The sequence below is a fragment of the Cyprinus carpio genome, chromosome B17, assembly GCF_018340385.1.
Source record: "Cyprinus carpio isolate SPL01 chromosome B17, ASM1834038v1, whole genome shotgun sequence".
Classification (NCBI taxonomy): Eukaryota; Metazoa; Chordata; class Actinopteri; order Cypriniformes; family Cyprinidae; genus Cyprinus; species Cyprinus carpio.
Window position 1 is genome coordinate 24169449 of NC_056613.1, and position 17459 is coordinate 24186907.

The window sequence follows — 17459 nt, forward strand, 5'->3', positions numbered from 1 at the left end:
GCTAACCTTCGACACAGTGAAAGATGGCATTGGTGGAGGATTAAATAAGTGCTGGGCGGTATACCGGGTCTGAATACCGGTGTTTATTTTAGTTATGATATGAATTTTTAAAATACAGCAATACCGGTGTATGTTGCTTGAGAGGGGTCTCTTTTCACTGTTGCACTGTAGTGGGGGCACAGCAGTATGTGTTCCTAAGCGTCTGTTCTGAAACTGAAGCTGTACAACTAGCAGAATATGATGAGACAGAAGAACTCAATAAGAACACAATATCCACACTGATCGCCACAAATATCCACCGCCCCTGCCATCAGCTCCCGTGTCTCACACACAAAAGTGCATCTTTAGCACTAGATTTAGCAACTTTCAGACCCTTATAGTGGCTTTTTCCCATATAATATAAATACTGACAAACCTATTGACTCTCTTGGATAAACCTTAGCTATGGTTCAGTCGGAAGTTTGCTGCCCCGTGAGCATGAGGTCTGACTTTCCCAGCACAGTGTCGCCTCTCTCTGCGTCTTTTCTGTGCAGTGAGCAGCAAAAGCAGTTTCAGTTGGCTGTACCACAGCTAACTCATTAATAAACGAATACAAAACAGTGTTTCCAAGCACCTGTCGCTTACTGACTGTTTGGAATTATAGACATGAGCATAGTTTGTCTGTTAATATTATGCACTTTTTTGTTTGCTGTTCTTTTAGTTTGTTACTCAGATGCAGGCAAACTCTGCATGAGACAAAAAAAGTAATATAGCCAAAACCATTGCATAGCTGCTAGATGCATGTTGATTTTATCAGACGATGTCACGATTATAAATGAGTGACTTCTGGTTAAGGTATTAATGGGGTCGTGTTTGTTATCACCCAGCTGTGCATGAAAAAAAAGAAGAAAAAAAATACAGTCATATACAGTGAAAGCGGTATAATTTGGAAAATACAGTGATTTACATTTGTGGTCATACCGCCCAGCACTAGATTAAATGCCACCCTGTCAGATTACCACATGTCTCATCCACATTTATTATGAAGGACAGATCAGAGCTGACAGAAAGGGAAGGGAGAGAGAGAGAGAGATAGGGAGTGAAGTTGTCAATTAAATTTAGGTGTGTTCAACTTGTAGCGTCACTGTACAAACAGGTGTATTACATTAAAGTACCGCGAGAGCTATGATTACTAAAGGCCAGTTCTGCATGATTTTCTATCACTATCGCAGTACTCTGATGTCAAACACAGATTGATCTGCACAGACACTTTAAATCAGCACACATACAGATGACGCACATACAGATTATGATGAAGTTTTGTTGAATATTGTTTTTTTTAAAATATGTAGTGTGTTTTTTGTTTCTTATTTTTTTGATATGGTGTGTTGTGTTTTTGAAGTATTTTTTAAAATAATTTTATAATATTCTATACAGTGATAAAGGCTATGTCGATTATATATCGATGCATTATAAATATACACTATTCATATAAAAAAATACCAGAGATTGCTTGAAGAACAAAGATACACCATTTAGTCACAATCTTACATTTATTGTCTTCATGCTTCATCAATTAAAACGTCCTGCCTGCATTTAATTCAGCTACTATAGCGTCAGCATATGCCTTTGTCCATATTAGAGAATTCCTGGAACATGATTTTTGTGAGTATTTCATTATGTTTTTTTCCCACTTATGATTTTACAGCACGAGGGCGCCCTCCGGCTACCATTATGAATGAAATAGTTGACCAAATTGTGCAGATTTACAAACAGGCACAGCAAACTGTTTGTTCTTTATTATTTCTGGCAAATAAAGAAAAGGTTTATCTAAAAAACTTTTCTAGTTACAGTTCAGATTTTGTGTGCAGATTTTGTTGGTTTAGATTTTGGAATTTAAATTAAAGAATGCTTAGAAAGTTTACTGTGAAATTGTGGTAGAAATGGAGTCCAAACAGTACCTTTATGGAGCCGGAAAAAAGGATGTCCTGACTGCTATACATAATATGCATTGCTGTAGTATTAGTATTTGTTTTATAAATGCAATGATGCATGATCACAAACAGACTTGTCATATGAGGGAAAATTTAGCCATTTAAGCTTGTTACGTTAAATAATTACAGACCTGGGTCCAGAATCAAATCACTGAAGTTGCTTCTGAAATTAGTGAGGGTGATCTAACCTTAATACTATATATAATATAAGACCTAACCATAATATTTTTGTGCCGTTCATTGCTATGGGGCAAAAAGCATTCCTTTATAATCACTAAAATTCTGTCACTCATTTTACATCACATATATGAGTATTTAAATCTCTTTTGAATGAGCGCTCGCTGTTCACTTTCAATTTTGATTTGCCGATCACACACACTATGTGTAAAGGGAGCAAAGTTTATACGATCAGATATCTGTCAATCTGTGCTGAGCAGCAAAACCTACAGCATGGTCTGTCAGTCATCTGTCCTTACTCTCAAGCACTGACACCTGCAGCTCGTGTGTTGGATGCAGGGTTGCCAAGTCCGCATTTTTTCCCTCATGGAATTGAACTACTGTTGCCATGGGTTGATTTCCCCCCTTGGGCTAAAGGATTTAAATACTGCATAAATTAAATTTGACTGAAATGCTTGTAACATTTAAGCATTTTGCATTCTACCCATGAGGTAGATGTTAAGTTTTGTGAAGTATTTCCACTGGTAAGAAGACTTTTAACTTCGTTTATGATCGATCTGCATAACAGTGACTGTAAAATATGTATTTTAGGTATGGAAACATTTTGAGTTTGGATATTACAAACCCACCACAAACCCAACCACCAATCAGCTCTACAAAAAAATGAAAAATACCCCACCAAATCACCAAAAATATATTAGCCTAAATCTTACCTTTACTTTTAAATTATCTGTGTATTTATTGTTTCACTTATACAAAAAATAATCCTTCTGAAAATAATATTTTTGTCTGAAGAATTTTTTATTTTATTTTTATTTATTTTTTTTCAGAAAAAAATATTCTATTTAAAGACGAAGTTTTGAAGGTCTGCCACAGAATTTGTTTACCTTGGGATTTTTTGTTGTTGTTTGTTTGTTTTGGACAATGAGCGCTAGGACACTGCTGTCATTATCAATTATTCTCAGAAGCAGAATAACCTATTGTTAAAAAGAGAGCGTATGAGGTATTGCATTTACCTTTTCTGTCCGCTGATCTAAGAATAAGATCGGTCAAGGTCAGTTTTACCACCATGTGAAGTGTTTCCAAATGCCTGTGAAAAGCAGCGCGCTTCTGGGTTCGTGTCGCTAAATCTGAAGAGCAGTACATGCACACGCGCTTTCTGTCTCTTCTACCTCCGTGTTTGTCACCCACCCTCGCGAGCCCGTCTCCCCCTCCTCCCTGAGCATGTGGGTACGGATGGATGGCGCACAGGCCCGTCTGAGAGGACAATAAAGCGCAAAGACGCTGGTGAGTTCTTCTTTTTTCTCTGCAATATGCCGCATTAGAATATCCGCGTTATGGCGCGCCACAGGAGATATGATGGGATAGATGTGCAGCTGTGTGTTCACATGAGGAGCGTTTGTGTGCGCATCTCCTCCTGCGAACCACGTCCTGAGCAGCATCCTTTAAACCTCAAGTGTTTCCTTCTTACACTGAGACGCAAACGTGACCGCACTTGCCATTTCTGGGTACGAACTGGGTATAAGGATTAATTCATAAATCATTTTTTAAACAGCTAGCCTATAATTTTGATATTAATTAAATGACAATGTGTGCTGTGGAAATGCGGATGTAGGATCTAGGTGTCTGGACCTCAGATTTAAGTCATAAGTCACAAAAATAAGGGAACACTTCTAACTGAAGATGATTTTCGACCAACGCAAATGTGTCGATTTGTACTCTGCGCAATGAACTGATACTGAACATGCGATGGCATGCGGTTCATGATGTGCATTTGACCACAATCCATGCGAGGTGTAAATATTCTGGTAACTGATATTACATAATGCATGCATATATATATATATATATATATATATATATATATATATATATATATATATGTATATATATATATATATATATATATATAGGTAGATAGATAATCCTATTTTAATACAGTATATGCAATTATATTATTGGAGCATGTATAAAATGTATTATTGCACTGACTATAAAGAAATTGTTGCACTGTAAACAGTATAAATATGTAATTTGGTCATTCCTAGTTAATTCTTCCACAAAGCCCATGATCATTAAATCAATCACAATTTCTTTTAGATATTAATGACAATAGTTTGAAAATGTGATTATTTTTTATTTATAACAATTAATGAAATGTATTTATCTGCATTTCAAGTCTGACAAATTTATAGCACCCATGCATTCATTCATGGTTGGTACATGTTTTAGGGTTGTAACACAGCAGTGTGCAACATTATAAATATGATTCAGTCTTTTCAACCAGCCTACTTAATTTGTAATTGAATTTGTAGTTAAAATTTAACTTTATTATTGACTTGAAAGTTACCACATTGCAGGAAGGACTCAAATCTCACACTAATCTTTTAAAAACTACTTGCCTTGGTGTAACTCAATATATTCAGGCCGAGTCAGTCATGTTCAGTAAATGAACACGTCATTTAGATGCTACACTTTGAAAGTTATTTGACCAAAAAATGATTTAATTTATAAGGTATGATTGCCAGTTCAGTTCAGTCAAGCCATTTCATTTTTTAACATCCATACACTTGCAAAGACTAATAACTTTTTGTACACGTGTCCAAATGTCTAGTTTCCTCACTGCCAGTCCCTAAAATCCAGTCAATGAAGTCCACAGAAAGTTTCTCCCCCTGCTCTGAATTGAGCCACCCTAATAAAAGGTTAGGTTACTTCACAAAACTCAGATTATTACATATGCACCATATGGTTTTATCTCATTAATACACCGTAATAATAGCGATTTACTAAAGATTCGGCACCATAATATTGTATAAATGTTTAAGTGGATTGGAGTTCATTTATATAGTACATGTAAACACAATACAGACGTATAAGATTTAATATCAAATAATGAAAGCATATTATGTCAAAGCATAATTTAATTTGTTATAAATTTGATCATAATATTGTAATTCCAATCAAACTTCTTTTTTGTTTAGTTGAAATGGAGGATGAAGATGGTACTTGTTTATTTGATGTTTTGTGGTAAGTGTTGTTACATCCAGTAAAATGAATTTTCTTAGTTTGTGTGTATTTTAAAGCATTCACAACAGAAGACTTGCAAGATATTTTGCTCATATGTAAACTTTTAAATGTTTTACTTTGAAACAGTGACCCTCAAGCTCTGAATGATTTTCTTCATGGGACAAATGAGGTATGGAGGGATCATAATATTACAGTGTGGCTTTAATCTTTAATGCTAGTAACATTTGTGACTATCTGTTACAGTACTTTCGCCAAACTTGTTTCAGTTGCATTAATTTTGGAACCTTTGCACTCTTCTAAGGACGTATATAGAGAGATCTTTCATGGATAACTTTGAACAGCAGAAAATCTTGTGTTTGTGTATACCAGTGGTTTTCAACCTGTGGGCCGCGGCCCCCTAGTGGGTCGCGATGGTATTGCAGGTGGGCCGCCAATTACTATTAAAATAAAGAATAATATTGTTAATATACGTAAAAATGTCTAAGTCATAACATAATAACAATTTCATATATATAATTAAATAAGCCCGAGTTATTTTCTGTTCATTGCCAGTTCATTCTAAGGCTGTGCGATAGAAATCGTCATAAAATCGTCATAAATCGCTTTATAGCACGATTTTCCGCTGCCCTGACCTCCCGCAGTATGCCATCCGATCTAATCAGAATGCAATGCGCCTAGCGCGAGAACAGAACAGACTGGGCATATGCCTACGTTACTCCAGGTTCACACTCTGTCTGTGACGCACCTTTTTTCCGAGCCCATGTTAACGGATCAGAGCGTTCACACTGCACGCGGAAAAAGGCTAGAAATAAAAACGTGCGAAAATAATTAATATCTAGCACATGAGCATAGAGAGAGTTGTGAGTGCACAGGACGCAGTTTGAGCGAGAGGAGACAGGTTTTAAGTGCGCGCACTCTCTCTAGGCGAGAGCAGCGTGTATCTGAGCACGGGCGTCTGGTTTTGTGACAAAGCAAAGGAAATCTGCGTGGGAGCGGACAGATTCGCGCTCGTGCATTAATTTAATGTGCTTTCGCGTTACAATAATGCGCTTTCTCTGCACCGCATACACATACTATATGCGCACTGCTGACGGAGTACGTGTGAACCTGTATAATATAACAAATCTATTTCAACACCTGAGGCACACTACAATGAGCTCTATGACCAATGCATGGCAAAAAATAAAAAAAGTCCCTGGACACAGGATTTATTTATTTGTATTTTTTTGCCATAAGTCTAGAAATTTTGTTACACCTTTACTTAGTGATTATTTTGACTTATGTCTGATCTAGAGACATGTTACAACTTTTTGATAAAGCTCTGATTGGTTTTATTTTGGAAAAATGTTTCAAATTCATCCTGAATGCATCTATGACTGTAAAGCATATCTGTGTGTGTCAAAATTGTGATTAAAATCGAAATCGCAAAATTGATCAAAGAAATCGCGATAGATTTATTTATTTTTTTTGTCCATATCGCACAGCCCTAGCTCATTCAATAAATACAGTTAACAATCTAGCTTCTGAATATTAAGTTATTAACCCAACAATAGCGGGGTCAGTTAATTTTTTTGCAGTGGGCTGCACAAACATATGTGTTTGGTTGTGTGGGCCACGAGTTGAAAAAGGTTGGGAACCACTGGTGTATACATTTTTGTGTTCAAATACAAGTTCTATAGAATTATCCCATGCAATTAACTGTCCCTCCTCCCTTCTGTTCAAACAGCTGCCAAGTGGAGACTTACTCATTAATTCATCCTCTGGAGAGCCGTCACTCTTCACAGACACTACAGTGAGTCTAGACCACTCTCCCCATGGAAGAGGGAGCATATAGATTTGTTTCAGCTGGGACCTCCCAGAACATGCCTGTCTTTCTAAAACAAACCCCCCCACTTTTTTAGTTTCAATAGAATGGATTTGTGACTTTAAGCTTTAAAATAGCGTTTTAAGCTTTAAATGGTGTTTGAATACTTTTAACAATTTAACAAACCTTTTAACACAATTGTTGTGACTGTTCTGCAGAGCCCTGCATCTCTGTTAGCAGATGATGATTGTTCTCAGGACACTCCTGTCTCTGGCTGTGTGGATCTCTCCTTTCTGGAGGAGGCACTGCTGGCATCACCGGGATCCTCACTTGGAAGTGGAGGTCCAGAGGTGCAAGAAGATCCCAATGTCCAACTAGTGGAACAACAGAAAGAGTCAGAAGAGATCTGTGACTTTCTCCAGCAGAGTCTCCAGGAGGCTAACATCACTGAGGACACTCTCGCATTAGAGGCAGGACTTGCCCAGACAGTAGAAACTCTCCAGTTTGGTTTGTCTGGCACATCCCTTCCTTTGCCTTCAACACCATATTTCCCCAAACAATTGACCCTTCCTGGCTTCAGCTCTTTACCAAAGGACACCCAAACAGCAGTGGAGCCTCCTCAGCCATCTTTGTTAGCTGTTGGCCCAGGCTGCCCCTCACTCAAACCTCCAGGAACGCAGCTGATAAGTCTACTTCCTGGGAATGTCTTCCCCACACCTCCACTCGAGGCATCCTTTTCTATTAATTCAACACAAAGCACCAGCATGATTATCCAAAAGACCCTACCAACCCGCCAGATGTTGGCCTCCACCGTTAGAACAATTAGTCCATCAGGGTTCATGTTACAAAAAACCCTTCTACCCATTCAACCTAAGTTACCAGTGAGCATCCAGCCCAGGCTCGTGCAGATCAGTCCCAGGCCATCAGGACAGAAACCATTGCAAGGATTTGCCTTCATCTCAACAAACACGTCACAGAGTGTCTTGTTATCCCCTTCTGTTGGCTCAAAGCAGTCCTTACAAGCACAGTCCGCACCAAGTGTCAGCAAACCTGTTAGCTTCAATCTGGTTGGTCAGGGAGGCCCCATTGTCATTCAACCCCAGGATCCTTTTCAGGGCCAGAGACAGTTCTTTCTGCCGAGCCAAACACCTGCAACTTTTTCCCAGTCTACCAGCATCCCAAGGTGTATTCTTAGTACACCAAGTAATCAAGTGTCTAACAAACCCAGTGTTGACAGTTCTCATATAGTGACTGTACGGCCAAGGCAAATCAACTTCAGCCCTATTTTCACCTCCCCAACTGGACAGCTCACCCTAAAACAAGGGGCTCTTCTGTCAGGGTCCTTACCAATTCATACAACACCTCCTACAGTCTTCCAGATGCCAACACAGCTAGCAGGGACCTATGCATCTCAAGTGCAGGGGCAGCATGCGGTAGTTCAAAACACTGTTGGGAACCAGACCACATTGATTAATAATGCCAATATGCTTATTCCTGATATGACCACCATACCAATAGAAAGTGGTCAGTCTATGATACAAAGTCTGCCTTTGGTGCCTCAAGCCCAAAGTGCTCAAATAAGTGGACCTGAGGGAAAGGCGTGTCTTACCCAGAATTCAGTGCTTCTCTTGCCCGAGAGAACAACAGAGGATCAACAGGAGAAAGTCAACAAACCGTTTCAAGTGAGTTTCTGTTGTAACAATGTTTGGAATGGTCTTTATTTTCTTAAACAGTATTATATTATGTTTCAGAATCTTATTTGTTATCATTAAATTTTAAAAGCACTGTTGTATTTTATAACCGATTTGTGGCTTATTACATTTGTTCATCGTTTCTATTCACTTTAGGAGAGCGAATTGCTTCTTCCAGCTTCAGTGGAAGCACCTGTTGCAGAGACTCACTCTCTGCCTTCTCCAGTATCAACTCTACCACAGTCATCACCAGATATCAGTTGTACCCCTAAGACAGTGTTGTCATTATCGCCCCAGCTGATTACCCAGACAGGAGAGCATAACCCATTAAATCATAATCAGGCTTTAGTGCATCCTCCCCAACAGGTAAATTAAAACTGTGCTCTGTAAATTGCATTCAAACACAGATGTGCACTGTAACATCATATTAGGAATGTATCCTCTACTTCTTCAGTAAATACAAAATATGTCTTTCTCTGCAGTATCAACAAAAACCATCAGCCAGCCAAGATCAACCAGCTGCAACTCTGCTTGTGCAAGTGAACAACCATATCTCTGCTTCTGTAGGTGTAGCTGAGGACTCGCTCACATCCTTGACTGCATCTGAGACTTTCTCTTCTTTGTGTGAGAGTGAAGAGATTCTTATGCCAACATGCCATGGTTCAGAGCACACAGATATTCTATTGCAGTCTCCTATTGGCCAGTGCTCTGTAAAGACCACAGACACAGACTCCATGAAGGGCTCAACAACTCCAGTCTCAGATGAGCAGGATCCCTCCGTGTTAATTGCTCTTGGTGCTGACCCCAAGTTTCATGAGGGGCCAGTAATGAGTAAGAGCCCTTCCTCTTCCTTAGAGAAGTTGTTTATGTATCTGGAGCAATTGGGCCAAAGTCATGTGTTAACTGAGCTTAGCAGAACCTCAGAGTCAACCGACCATGAGTACAAGCAGCCATACAGTGAACATGACACAGGTAAATTCTTAAATGAGACTAACTTTCCATCAGCAACAATGGATATTATTGCTGTTACTGTATTATTAATGCTGTATCTTTGACTATTGCTACTAATATACCCATGCGCCAGGGTCACATATATCTTTATAACAAAAAAAAAAAAAAAACGGTTATAATCATTCTCTAATCTGTTTTGACTTCAAATTTATCCCTCTCCTAATTAGAGCCCACAGTCCCAAGGAACAATGGGCTAATCTCTTTTAATCAGCGTGAGTTACAGGAGAAGGTACATCTCGGGCCCAGGCTGCTTGCTCAGGACAAGGAGACCTATTCAACACTTCAGAAGAACCAGGTAAAGGTGCAAAAGAAATGTGAAGTCATAGTCAAATCATGCCAGATTTCCAAAAGATGTGACATTTCGAATGGACTCAGAATGTCAAAGTCACTCTGGATTTGAAGTATGTTATTAAAGTTCCCTCCGTGTCACAGACCCTAACTGCAAGTGTGGATCCAAAAGAGGAGAAGCTGAGACTAACAAAGAGGCAACACAGGTAAGTAAAAATAGATTTACTCAGTAGCATACTAATTCTATGCAGACATCAGTATGAATTCAAAAACATTTAAGATTGAAAATGCCATAGGCAGGGCTGTAGCTAGGAAGAAACTGTGTTGTTAGACCAGATGATTACGGAATAAATCTTGCATAGCCAGACCTTCAGACTGATGGCAGGATGGCCAAGGCCCAACCAAAAGGTCATATGACTGTCAGGTAAAGCAACCATCATGTTGCTTTTTGTGCCACACCATGTTTAGGGGCATGGAAATAACAGACCGGTGTGTAAAACTCTTGGACATATTTTAAAGATTCTATACCGCAAACTTTAAATATTTCACATACATTTGAAAATCCCGTTTAGTTAGTTGATTAGCTGATAGCTAAAAGATGGCTTTCTTCTTCCGTGAGGCATTGGCATCACAGCATTTTGGTTTCCAAGCGTAATGTTAAAGAACGCAACATCTCCCAGAAATTCTGTATAATTTAACCAATCCGATGAAGGCTTCGAAACTCCTAGTGTTTCCAATTTTGTGCGCGATATGCATCAGATGTTCAGCTAACGGTCCGTGGGGGTGACCTTTGAGGCTGAGACTAGGGAATTAAAGACAATACATTTCAAAGCACCTTAGGTTAGGAATTATCTTTTGTATTTGTTCACACTACAATTTAAATATATTTAAACTTTGTTATGTTAGTGTCTTACACCGCGGGTTTGGGATAGTGATGGGACAGTTGATACCGGGGCTCCAGTAAAGTATGGGAAGGTCGGGACAGCTGGTTTGGAAAAAAAATTACTTAGTTGTGTGTGTGTGTGTGTGGGTGTGTGTGTATACTTATTTGGGATTCAGCAGAATAGTCTTGCGTCAACTGTAACCTCAACACCAGACAGAAACTGAATGCTCATCACACCTCTAATGCATTTAACTATGTTCTAGAACCCAAACAGCTTACCCAAAAACTACTAAGTCAATTATTATGAACACATACTTGTATATTTTAATGATCAATATGTCAATCCGTTAACCAGACTACATGACACGAGTTGTGATGTCATTGTCACAAATTGATTTAGATGACATTAGATCAGATTAGATAGAACTGTGTTGATCCCAGATTGATTCCACACTTACGGTGGAGAAAAAAGTCTGACGATCAGATGTTGCTAATGCGCATAGTGTTCAAAGCTTCAAGTAATGGACCTTTTTCGGCACAATTTGATGAAAGCATCAAACGCTCCAGAAAGCCTTGGTTTCCCATCACTAGTTTGAGGGAAACTAAAGTTCAATCTTCAATTTGTCCTGCTAATATAGAAGAATTGATAATACAGTTGACTTTGAATGCCCAATCCTGATCCCTATTAGCTACCATCCTGCAGAACTCAGTTCCAGCCCTGCACCAACACACCTTTCTATAATTCTCAATAAGTGTTCCTGAATATCTCATTCAGATGTTTTTGATTAGAGTTGGGGTCAAACTTTACAGGAATATCAATCTCAAGGTACAGGTCCAGGACAGAAATACATAAAAAGCAACACTTCTGATCACAACAAAGCAGGGGTCTCCAACCCTGCTTCTGGAGAGAGCTGCTGTCCTGTAGATTTCAACTCAAACCCCGATCAAACACAACTGAACCAGCTAATCGAGGTGTTTAAGGTTAAGGTTAGAGCATGGTTGGAGATCCCTACAACAAGTTCATTCTAAACACAAAGGTTTTTCCCTACAGCAGGGGTGCCAAACTCAGCTCATGGAGGACCACAGTCTTGCGGAGCTTAACTTCAACCCTAATTTAACACACCTGATCAAACTAATCAAGCCCTTTTGGATTATTTCTAAACTACACATAGGTCTACTGAGTTTAACACCCCTGCCACGGAGAGAAGAGAACATCTGTGTATAGCTCCCATTACAGGAACTAACCCTAGTTTCAGAAACAATTTTGTTCTTTTCACACAAAAGTAACTATTTGGTCTTTGAGACATACCCCGAACCTTGTTAGATGCACCTATTGTTAGTATTTTATGCCTGTTTTGAAAACAGCTGGATCCCTCTACCAAAAGAATGCCTGAATTAATTTCATCAATACCATTTACATCTGTCCAGTACAACTCCCAATAATGAAAGACAAACTTTAAGATGTACAACGGAACCACTGCTAAGTGCAAGGCCATTAGGCTTAATAGGTGGAGGCAAGTCCTGAACAAGACAGATATTTTACTGTGGTACATTAAGAGGCATTTGCCAAGTCTGAACCCTAGAATAGATAGGTGGACAACCTGAATCAAAGTGTCTCATTCTGTCTGTTAACTTGTTGGAGAAAAGAGGACATCACTTCTGTATTCAGGTATTCTGAGACTGCAGTTACAGTAGCTTTTATACATTCATTGACATATAGGGTGCAACACTGAGTTCAAATGGCACCCTGAGACGCTTGAACACTTTGGTTTAAGACAAACTATGTTAACTAATGTTAACAATGAGCAACATAAATGCTATAAATAAAAAACTGATTAGAAGGAATTACATGGAATATATATCAAGGAGGTTGACATTGCATTCCTTGTCAAGTCAAGTCAAGTCCAACAGCGGTTCTTAACTTCTTTTCAAGTGTGACCCCCTTTCATGAACGGCAACGTTTTGCTTTTTTAATTTCTGGGGAGTTTTTTTGTTTGTTTGTTTCTTTGTTTGTTTGTTTTTTAAATAAATAAATATATGTATATATGTGTGTGCGTGTGTGTTTCTGTTTGTGCACAGTTTTCCCTGTCAAATAAAAAAATCTAAATATTAGGTCGGATCAACACTGCAGAGTAGCCCACATTGATCGGCACATCAGGTGTTAATTAATTAAAATGTGCAAATTTGCATACATTTGACAAGGCATGGCAGATGAATGGAATAAACAAAATAAAACATATCACCACAAAACTTCCCCAGTTATTAGTTAATGAACTGCATCAAATCTTTACCCTTAAAATAAAGTAAATTTCGATCATCTTCTGTACCTCTGACCTGTGGGATTCCTCAGGGCTCCACATTAGCTCCTATGTTATTTTCTCTATACATGCACCCTGTTGGTACTATCTTTGAAAAGTATGGCCTAAATTATCAGTTATGCAGACGACACACAAATATATTTTCCTCTTAAACATAAAAATGGTGTAGAACAGGTGGCCGCTTGCCTTTTGGATGTCAAAGCATGGATGTCTCTGAATTTTTTAAGTTTGAATGAGGTTATGATGTTTACCCCCTCTGATGTACATGGTACAGGAGATAAAAATCTTGGTGTTCTGCCACCTTATGTTAAGCCATGTGTGAAAAACCTGGGCATGGTGATGGATAGTGCCCTAAAGCTTGAGAGACAGGTCAACCAAGCTGTGAAGTCCAGCTTTTATCAGCTGCGAACCCTGGTAAAAATGAAGTCCTTTCTTTCATTTACAAATATTGAAAGAGTAACACATGGTTTTATTACCACAAGTTTTATTACCTTTTGTTTTGTCTAGGACACCATAGTGAGATTCCAAACAAATGTTTTGAAAGACAAAAAGATTTACATTTTTAAAAAGATATGGCCATTCACAAAGTTGCTATTTAATGTACACAAAAAATAATTTAACATGGAAATACTTTGTGTGTGCATTTGCAGGTTCAAACAGCAGCTGTTTTTGGACCACAGTGCTGTTCTCAACCCAAACACTTCAGCTCCATTTGTTTCAGTGGAGGATGCTTTGAGACATTTGTTGCCGTACCATACTTGTGCTAGAGCACTACCCAACCAGGCTGACTTTATTTCAGGTTTGACTGTAATCATGAAATTTGAATTTAACAATATTTTATATAAAATTGTTGGTACTGTGATGGATTTGTTTCAGGTTTGATTGTAATCATGAATGAGAAAATATCTGTCATTCTTTGTGCAGTGGACAAGCAGTTTGAGTGTGTTTCAGTCGTTCTCTCATGAAATTTGGGAACCATTCAAAGACATGCTGGAACAAGTACAGGAAAAACTTCTTCTGACTGAATGCCCAGGTAATCAATGACATGCTGAATAATTACAGGAAATATCTTCTGACTGAATATATATATATATATATAATTAAAAAATATATAAAAATAAAAATATATATATATATATATATATATATAGTTCTCTGGAATATAAGAGGTTATTGCTTTCTTCAGCAGGAGAGCCCATCAGCAGAGATGGTGATGCTAGAGCGTTTGTTTCTCCAGTCAGAGAGAGTCTCACTGGTGGAGGACAGACGCAAAACCAGAAGAGAACCAGGTAACAAGGCACAAGATTCTTTTGTGTGCCTTTTTTTCTCACTAGTAAAGCAGGGTTCCTCAAATCCAACCCTGGAGGACCACTGCCCTGATGCATTTAGTACAAGCCCTGCTCAAACTCAAGAGCCTGTCATTTTTTAATAACGTAAGATCTTCATTAGCTTGCTTAGGTATCTTTGATTAGGGTTAGAGCTAAACTCTGCTTTGAGAAACTCCATTATGAAGTGTTGCAATTACAGTCACAGATTACATGCACTCTGACCTGAAACCTTCTTTTGGTGGTTCAGCAGAGTCCTTCCTCATGTCCCGGGCCAAGAACTCATCTCAGCACAGCCAAGTGTCGTCAGTCCAAACTGGCCTCGCTGGTTGTCCTCCATCTCCACCATCATGGACCTTGCAATCGGACAGACCTCCTGGCCTCAAGACATATCGCTCCAGCAGCAAAGGAGCAATACGCCTCACTATCAAACAAGAGTCAGGATCCCGCAAAGTAATCCACAACTCATGTGATGCCTCACATGTGATCTCTGGGTTTAAACGAAACTACAGCGGGCAGTTAACTAAAGGAGGAGCCATGCAGGGGAAAGATGAATCTCTTAAGCCTCCTTTGTCAAATGTTGCAGAGGACAAAAATGATCAGAGGCCAGATCAGCAGAACAAGATGAAATTGCACCTTGACATGGAGACAATAAGGACAGGCAGTGATTCGCAGAACCTCTCTGATTCTGTGGCCACTCAAGACTATGTAGCTCCAAGGGTGCAAGGCTTGCTTCCAGAGCAGTGTACTCCAGTGCTTAAAAGGAACAAGCTGGCTGCTTCGGTAGCAGAGTCTCCCAGTTTGCCTGCTTTAGTGGAAGACAGGGAACTGAGTGAACACCTGCAAAGTGCTTTAGACAGCATCCTGGAGCTACAAAGGTTGCAGGGATCTGTAGCAGGGGTTAAACCCAAGATTCAACAGCCTCGAGCACTGGATCAGGCCGTCGTCAGCATGCTAGAAGGAGAACTATAAGATGGAAGGAAAAGCCTGAAGATTCAGAATATATGGCTTTCACATCCTGCAATACAGCAGTGACTCATTTTTATTCATTCATTTTCTTGAGGAAGAAAGTTCTAATTATTTATTGTGTAAATCAAGTAAATAGAATTTGGAAACTTTCTTAAATCTTTGGAACCTTTTTGTTGAGATACATTATACTAATTTATAGTCTTGTCAGTTTAAGACAACTTTAAAAACACAAGTGCAGTTTGGCTATATGTATATGCCATTTTTTATTGTGAATGTGTCTATAACAAGGTTATTTCTCTTTTGATGGGGACTTTGGTTTGCTTGACGTTGTTTGGTTGTTTTTAATAGCTCTTTACCAAACTCTGTGTCTCATGAGGAAGCAAACCAGAGTACATTTGGAAACGGCAGCTTAGGTACAGTTCACGTGGAAGTAAACTGGCCTAAAAGCCTTAACCTGTGAAAACTGCCTTATACAGCAATTGTGAGAATGTACCAAGGCAAAATTGCTTGGTCATAACTCGTTAAGAAAACACAAGCCAAATGAACCAAGCCAACGTCAAGCAGACTTGTGTCTGCAGTATAATCTCTAGTGTGAAAGCAGCCCATGTGTTGTAGGCAAAGATAGTTCAGAGAATGATGTCAGTTCCCGCTTGTTTACCCCCAAAGAAAATATACCTTATTTCATCCTAAAGTCACCAGCAAAACCACCAGTGAGATTTCATAAATGTGTTATCCTGACAGAGACTGAACAGATGTAAACGTAACAGAATCTCTATTGATTATCTGGCAGATGTGAAGTATGCCTTATTCTGTAATGAACTGTACTATTTCAGTTGTAGTTCAAGACAAGATACATAACTGCAAAAGCAATAAGAAACAGATGGTTGATAAAATATGGTTGTGCCTCAATCAAAATACAACATTCTTTTGCATTTCCATTGCACCTGCTTGAAAAGTCACTCCTGATGTTCAACATACGTAAAGAGTTAGTTCACCCAAAAGCATGAAAATTAGGCTGTTTTATACTCACCCCCAAGACATCCTAGGTGTATATGACTTTCTTCTTTTGAGACGAATCCAGTCGGAGTTATATTAAAAATCGTCTTTGATCTTTCAAGCTCTATCGTTGCAGTCAGCGGGTGTTGCATTGCTTCAGTCCAAAAGAAGTTAAATAAAAAGCGCCTGTCCACAAAAAAAAAAAAAAGTGTCTCACACAGCTCCAGGGGGTGAACAAAGGCCTCTTGTAGCGAATCAGTGCGTTTTTGTAAGAACACTATCCATATTCAAAACGTAATAATCACTTTAATCCAGCTTGCGCTCACTGTTGTAAACGGAAGCAGTTCCAGGGGAATTACGTATGAGCTCAGCTTTGCACATGCCACATGCGCTGCTCAGATGGAAACGCAGTGGAGAGATCAAAACTAAACAACGGTGACTAATTAGAAGTACAAAACAAGGATTTGTAAAGAAGAATGTTGGAAGATTTCGATATAAGCCAAAAGGAGACTGGTTTTCCTTTGCATAAGTAAGGACATTTTGCTTATTTTGAACCTGTAAACAAATGTTGGTTTTCACGAGACTCACCGGCGCATGAACAACGCTAACCTCATACATCATGCTCCCAGAACCGCTTCCACTTACAACAGTGAGCGTAAGCTAGATTAAAGTGATTATTGGTTATTTTTCTTACAAGAATGCATCGATTCGCTACAGGAGGCCTTTGTTCACCTCTCAGACACTTTTATTTTATGGATGGGCGCTTTTCATTTAACTTCTGACTGAAGCAATGCAGCACCCGCTGACTGCAATGATAGAGCTTGAAAGATCAAAGACAATTTTTAATATAACTCTGACTGGATTCGTCTGAAAGAAGAAAGTCATTTACACCTAGGATGCCTCGGGGGTGAGTAAAACGCAGCCGAATTTTCATTTTTGGGTGAACTAACCCTTTAAAATGGTTAGAATACAGATCTTGTGTAACTCTTAAAAATGA

At 38.9% G+C, this 17459-nt stretch overlaps 1 protein-coding gene across 1 annotated transcript; it reads left to right on the plus strand.

Annotated features, from left to right (window-relative positions):
• The first annotated feature begins 3329 nt into the window (after positions 1–3329).
• Positions 3330–16494, plus strand: LOC109060919 (BRD4-interacting chromatin-remodeling complex-associated protein-like). Its single transcript, XM_042742058.1, has 13 exons — positions 3330–3437; positions 5132–5177; positions 5304–5346; positions 6904–6969; positions 7200–8663; positions 8829–9038; positions 9155–9644; positions 9851–9978; positions 10116–10177; positions 13823–13971; positions 14097–14132; positions 14324–14461; positions 14751–16494. Exons 2-13 carry the CDS (start codon positions 5137–5139, stop codon positions 15467–15469), a joined length of 3546 nt encoding a protein of 1181 aa, XP_042597992.1. The 5' UTR covers positions 3330–3437; positions 5132–5136; the 3' UTR covers positions 15470–16494.
• Positions 16495–17459: the final 965 nt, after the last annotated feature.

Excerpts from the sequence above, each read along its gene's own strand:
- LOC109060919 (XM_042742058.1), top strand. The coding sequence starts at position 5,137 with ATGGAGGATGAAGATGGTACTTGTTTATTTGATGTTTTGTG. Across the intron at positions 5,347-6,903 it reads TTCTTCATGGGACAAATGAG|CTGCCAAGTGGAGACTTACT; the intron begins GTATGGAGGGAT and ends CTGTTCAAACAG. Across the intron at positions 9,645-9,850 it reads ATACAGTGAACATGACACAG|AGCCCACAGTCCCAAGGAAC; the intron begins GTAAATTCTTAA and ends TCTCCTAATTAG.